The sequence below is a fragment of the Podarcis liolepis genome, assembly GCF_965112155.1.
Source record: "Podarcis liolepis genome assembly, chromosome: 1".
Lineage (NCBI taxonomy): Eukaryota > Metazoa > Chordata > Lepidosauria > Squamata > Lacertidae > Podarcis > Podarcis liolepis.
Window position 1 is genome coordinate 66,898,267 of NC_139554.1, and position 6,534 is coordinate 66,904,800.

A 6,534-nucleotide genomic window follows, 5' to 3' on the forward strand; every position below is an offset into this window, starting at 1 on the left:
TGTTGGCAGTGCCATTTTTGCCCCTTTCCCTTAAAAATACCTCAAAAATGGCAAAAACTTTTCCGTCTGGATTTTCACAGTCCGCAATATGGCAACCCTACATCTGCTTTGAAGTCAGCTGATAGTTGGGGTTCAAATTGCCATGCCTAAACTGTTTCATTTCAAACAATGCAGGTGAGATTGGGTCACTTGGCGCCATTGTGATCTCAGGGGGTTGACAGGTGGGTGGCCCATGAGAAGAGAGAAGGATCCAGTCAGCAGGCCAGAGCCAGGTTCCTATCTCCTTGCTAGTCCATGGGTTGCTTGAAAGAAGCAAGAGGTAACCTATCCAATGCAGCTGCAATCTTTAGGAAGACCACCCCTTCCCAATTAGTAGTGTGGTGTGTAGGGGTAAGCCAAAACACTTTTCAAGTCTAATTGCTGGTGGGTGGGAGAGTGTGCATGTGTGATGTCCACAACAATTTCTCCTGATTATGGACCAGAAAAGCTGGTGATCCTTGCACTAGGTCAGGCATCTCCAACCTTCGGCCCTCCAGATGTTTTGGATTACAATTCCCATCATCCCTGACCACTGGTCCTGTTAGCTAGGGATCATGGGAGTTGTAGGCCAAAACATCTGGAGGGCCGCAGGTTGGGGGCGCCTGCACTAGGTACTATAAAGTAAGTAATGTAGGTGAGTAAGGTAGTCATACTGGGATAGCTCAGTTGGTAGAACAGGAGCCAACTCACCTGCCATGGTGGAAAACAAGCAGCAAAAAGTCTGAAAAACAAAACAATGCAGCCTTCAGTTACTGAGGAAAGCGTGTACTGCATGTGCAGAACCAAGATAACTAATTTAAAGCTTTAATTCGATTGTAATAGTTAAGCTGCTGCATGGGGGGGATGCTTGCTTTTAGGTGAAAAGTCTAGCTTAATAACAGTTCTACTTTATTTTTCATTGTTTCCAAAAGGAAGGAAATAAAACATTCCAATAACTGGTGTCCTCTCGTCTGATTTCATAGCTTTCACAGCAAGACTCGCTTAAACTTTCACAGCAAGTTTATGTTGATGTTGCAGTGTGGGTAACCGATGACGTTGAAAGTTAGGCTACGGGGTTGTTCCCTGCGTTGCGATTTGTACTTAAAATCAATTTTTAGTGTTACAATAGTCAGCAGGACACCTGTGTAGCTTTTCCTTTTCCTGACTTGAATAGGTTGGATTTAATGAAGTTGAGCGCGCTGGTAAAAGTTTTCTAGAGCTTGGCATTTATTTTATTAGCTGTTTGTAACTCACTCACAAATGTGACCGTTTTTAGTCATCCGTGGGCTCATTAACATTTAGAGCTGATCATTAATTAATTAACCCAATGACATAATTTCTTTATAATGCATTTTTCTCCAACCCTAAGCTAAGATTCCCTAAAAGTCAAACTCTTTTGAAGTTGCCCAGGTTACTGTATTTTGCCCTCAACTTTTCTTTTCTTTCAATGCCCCATTAACAAAAGCACATGATGGGTGGTACATGAGGGTCAGGGGGTGTGTTTGGAGTGACATCAACTGAGACAATAAAAGAGCTCCTTAGTTACTTAGAAGTCTTCTAGACCAATTAAGCAGATTTTAAATCAACTTCTGCGGAAAACCTGCTTGAGAAACTTTGGTAAGAACTTTTTCTATTTTCTTTTGAAAGCAATTATTTGTAGCAAAATCAAAATTGATTGTTTCATCCATTATTGGAATGTCAACAGAGGCTTTTGACTGCCAGTCTAAATTGTTTCTTTAACCAGCAGCTTCTGAAATCTGTCAGGGAGACTTTTGCTAGGATGGAAACCTATTGACTAGTTCAATAATCACGTAAATCATGTGGAACTGTTTGGAGGATAGTCATATAAGATGTAACTATAGGTATTCTTATGCCACAGTGGTAAAAAATAATATGCATCACAGGTATTGCTTTTAAAAAACACATTGAAAACTTTAATTAAAGTTATTAGGCATCTTACTGCTGTTTCTTTTTTCTTAGTATAACTCTCAAAATGTAAAGCTAGACTTGAAACTGGGCTCAGATTGTTTTCTTTCTGCTCCTTGCATCAGCAGCAGTAATACTGATCACTGCAGAGATTTTCACAGCGCTCTGTCAGTGAAACATCCAATGATCATGATGGGTTTATGCCGGCGTGTAGCTTGAGCACCAGATTTTCTGTGCCTATAAACTTTATGGAGCAAAGCAAAAGGAAATGTGATTTCCTTTCCATAAGGAAGGTAGAGAAAAGAAAGAGTTTGCTGCAATTTTATCTATGTCACAATGAATCTCTGAGTGAGGGGGAGTTTATGGCATAAGCAAGCCAGAATCAGGTTAGAAACAAGCCTTTCTTTTGTCTGTGATGCCATTTGACAAGAAACAGGCAAGCTAATATCACTAGGCACAACCCAGTGCTATTTTATGGCCCATTGATTCATCAACATGCTTAAATCTCTACTATTAAAATCAGTGGGACTTGACAGGGCTTAACCTTAGCTTAATGGGATCAAGGGACACAATGCTATTAAGATCTAAATTAACGCAAATTGACAGAGACTTTAGTCTGGGTAGATATATGTAGAATTCAGCATGTGATTTCTGTGGCTCTCCCATCTTGAGTCTCCCTCCCCGGCTACCTGTACTGGAATGTCTCAGTGTCGTCTCCTTCCATGTACACTTATCATACACCAGGGAATACGCCAAAATTGAGTTAAGCAGGGGTGTAATGTGTTGGTGCAATGTATATATTCTCTCACTCTTTGGTGAGAGAATCCCAGCAGAGTATTAAAGTCACAAAATATGCAACAAAGTGAAGCATGGAAATGTAGGCTGTTAGGTCTTTAAAATATCCCTTTAAAGTTTAAAGTGAGTTTCAAAATGCATGGGAGTAGCATGGGCAGGGCAAGAGGGGCCATTGCCCTGGGCTCATTTATTTATTTTTGGACGGCTCATTTTGCTCCTTATGCTGGACAGATGATCTCAGCTGCAGAGCAATCATATCTTTTAAGAATCTCCGTGTACAGTCGTACCTTGGAAGTTGAACAAAATCTGTTCTGGAAGTCTGTTCGACTTCTAAAATGTTTGGAAACTAAGGTGCGGCTTCTGATTGGCTGCAGTAAACTCCTGCAGCCAATCGGAAGCCACATAAGCCACATTGGACATTCGGGTTCCAAAGAACATTCGCAAACCGGAACACTTACTTCCAGGTTTGCGGCGTTCGGGAGCCAAAATGTTTGAGTTGCAAGGTGTCCGTCAACCAAGGTATATGACTTTAATCATGCGGGTGTTTTCAAAAGAATCGGTAAAGTATTGTGCATTTTCAAGCCCTCGTGCTTGTTGTGTCAAGATCCATCAAGGGCAAGACCACTAAAATCCTCTTCATATATTTTTAAACAGGCATTCCGGTGTAAAAATATCACCGTAACAAAATATTATTTGAGTTGGGGTACAATCCCACTGCATTCAGTTCCTGCTTGTGGGCTTCCTATGGGCTGCTGATTGGCCGCTGTGAGAACGCTGGACTAGATGGGCCATTGGGCTGTTCCAGCAGGCTCTTGCTATGTTTGTATGTTCATTGCCCATGCAGTATTTTTAATTTTATAGAGGGTGGCTAATGAAGCAAAGGGCACTCCCCTTATATGGCTGGCATATGAATATGATGGAGAATTATTTTCACTGGACAAATCTCGTAACGGCTGGTTGCAATACCTCAAGTGGCTGTATGGAATAGACAAATCACATTTATTTTAATAAACACCAATGTTCTGTACTGTTCTCTTCAGTCTAATCTGGGGAAACTGTAAGGGAGAGAAACTAATAGGCTTAGCCAAGGTGTTACAAAAAGTGTGTGGGGAAGTGAAGTTGTTCCCCAGTTTGGTCCTTTGTTCAAATAAGAAAAATACACTACCGTTACACAGTCTTTTGCCTGAACATCACCTTCTTGAATGCTTTGATATTTATGTATAGCATTCTATTTAATATCTCATATTATCTAACTCAATCCAACCATATGATAACTTTCTTTCATCTCTTTTAGTTATCATGACTTCAATCAGAGACATGGCTAAAAGTGCAATCATTTTATGGGCAGTCTGCTTCTTTGCCAATTCCGATGGGAAAGCTGTGGTGTGAGTACAGTATTGCTGAATTTTTTTAGATGGTGAAATGAGTCAATGAGCAACATAGTCTAGACATGATGGGGTGGCAGCTGACTGCTGCTGCTTCTTGCTCTGATCACCTCAGTAAATTGCATGAATATTTTTTGTGAGTAAAAATCCATCATGGGGACCACTAGATGGACTAGAATCCTGATGAGGCCCCATTTGGTTCCAAGGAAGAATTCCTCTTGATACAAATATAAAGGTGTAGAGGGGCCAATCAGAATTGGGGGCACAGTAGGAAGAAAAGAGTCGAAGTCCTGAAACAACCTACCAGAGTGATAATCAGGAACCACCTCCCACCTGGATGCCTTTTAACTCCAAATAAATAAATAAATAAAGGAAGGAAGGAAGGAATTGTTAATCCTGTGAACTCATGTCTACTTTGGCCCATAGGTGCAGTTAAAGGTGTTAGCAAACTTTGCAGCCTGGGTGAATTAGATTCAAGCAATCACTTAAAGTTTCTAGAGTTCAAAAACTTTATCCATGCAGGAACTATTCACAGGATGAGTAGAGATGAGAGAGAGAGGAGGGCGGGAAACCAGACATCCTGTCTCAACAAAGCTGGGGAAGTAGGGGCGTCTTACCCATAGAGGCTAGTGGTGCGGGGTGCTGGGGCGCCAAGTTCTGGAGGACACCAGGGAAGAGGTGGAGGCTGGATGTGGCACCTCCTGGCATCAGCTCACCATCCTAGCCCGCCTCCGCCTCACCCACAGCCTCGCTCGGAGCCTCCGTCTGCCGTGGCCACTGCAGCACAAAGTGGCCAGCTGAGCCAAGAGGTGCCATGTCCAGCCTCCGCCTCTTCCCCACCGGCGGAGCTGCCCTCCAGCCGCTGCCCGCCTCCTCCAGCCCCACCGGCAGCGCCGTCCTCCCTAAAAAACTCTGGGAAATGGGGTGGTGCCACCAGAGGGATCTTTACACCATGACGCCGGATATGCTTAAGACGACCCTGTGGGGAAGGACAAACAAAATGGCTAAGCTTTTAGGGATGGAATTCACTTAGACAGAGAGGCTTACAAGCAAGTGCTGGTTAGATTGCTACATGAACAGTGGCATTGTGTGGGTTGAGATGCATTAATTACAAACTTAAGCGAAGGAAATGTATTTGCTTTTCTCCATCCAAAGGTTGGGCTGTTAATGCTATGTGGTTGTTTTAAATTCCACCTTATTTATCTGTATTACAGGAAGAGGTCAGTGAGCGAAATGCAAATGATGCATGATTTGGGGGAACACCTGCATTCGGCAAACAGGCAAAACTGGCTCCTTGAGAAACTGCAGACCGTGCACCATGACCCCCAGGCCAATGAAGCAGCAGGAGCAGTGGATGTTAAGGCCCGTGAGGTCCGAAGCTGGAGATTGCTCCCTGATGACCTGCAGGCAAAGCTGCAAAAGAAAGCAGTGGATTCCAACAAAAATTATAGAGATGCCACCTTCAAAACAAGACTCCAGTGAGAGGGTCCATAGTGTTGTCTTTCCAGCTAAGTGCATACAGTAGTGAGCAATTAGGGCATTTTGTTATTTATTGTTTATAAAATGATGTTTAAGGGCATGTTTGCATGATGCTACTTCTTGGGGATTAGGTGTGCTTCTGCTGTACATCTCATTTCTCCTAATGTACATGTAAGTGGGGGTTCACACACTACTTCTTCAGTTCTTCATATGGCTTACCAGGTGAATTGCAAGGCCAGTGCAAATTGAGCAGTCTACATTATTATCTTCCATTATTGGGGTAGGTGGCATGAGAGGGACCCTTACCTCTCCAAGGATATCTCCTACACTTCTTGAGTGCTCTACTACTGAGCCTGACACATTGGTCTGCTGCTGTAAGGACATGTCCAAATGAATGAAGAGCATGTATTGCCCATTTGGATCTCCAGATGGAGGCAACACAGACAAGCCAGTTGGATCCATTAATCCAGTGTTTCCCAAACTTTTTTGGGCAACGGCACACCTGTTTACTGAAAAAAAATCTCGCGGCACACCACCATTAAAGCCCCGCCCCGTGACGTCAGCGCGCAGCGTCACGCCGGGAGGGACGCACGAAAGTGAAAGTTTTTTCCCTCCCCCTTGCCGGGGAACCTCCAAGCTTTGGGGGTGGGAGGAGGCAGCAGAGCGAGGGACTGAGGGACGGTGGCAACTGAGGCGGCGGCGGCTGTTGTGGTGGTGGCGGGCGGAGGAGGGGGCGGCGGCGGGGCTTGAGGAGCCGTCGCCGGGAGTTGCTGCTGCTGTTGTTGCTGCTGCTGCCCGGACATGCCGGCCTCCTCCTCCTCCGCTGTCTCGTGCTCCTCCCTTTTGCACGCGCTGCCCCGCCGCTCGGCACCACCACCGCGGAGCCGCCCCCGGCTCGACACGGATCCTCGCCGCCGCCGCCTCTCACCGC

At 44.7% G+C, this 6,534-nt stretch overlaps 1 protein-coding gene across 1 annotated transcript; it reads left to right on the plus strand.

The window, feature by feature from the left end:
* Positions 1–243: 243 nt before the first annotated feature.
* On the plus strand, positions 244–5,703 carry PTH (parathyroid hormone). The gene is made up of 3 exons (XM_083478958.1): positions 244–319; positions 4,034–4,124; positions 5,339–5,703. The coding sequence occupies exons 1-3, from the start codon at positions 295–297 to the stop codon at positions 5,604–5,606; spliced, it is 384 nt and encodes a 127-aa protein (XP_083335084.1). The 5' UTR covers positions 244–294; the 3' UTR covers positions 5,607–5,703.
* Positions 5,704–6,534: the final 831 nt, after the last annotated feature.

What these genes read in the sequence shown, in the direction of transcription:
- PTH (XM_083478958.1), top strand. Translation starts at nt 295, where the DNA reads ATGGGTTGCTTGAAAGAAGCAAGAG. An exon ending in TTGCTTGAAAGAAGCAAGAG is followed by an intron (nt 320 to 4,033) that starts GTAACCTATCCA and finishes CATCTCTTTTAG; the next exon opens with TTATCATGACTTCAATCAGA. An exon ending in TCCGATGGGAAAGCTGTGGT is followed by an intron (nt 4,125 to 5,338) that starts GTGAGTACAGTA and finishes TCTGTATTACAG; the next exon opens with GAAGAGGTCAGTGAGCGAAA.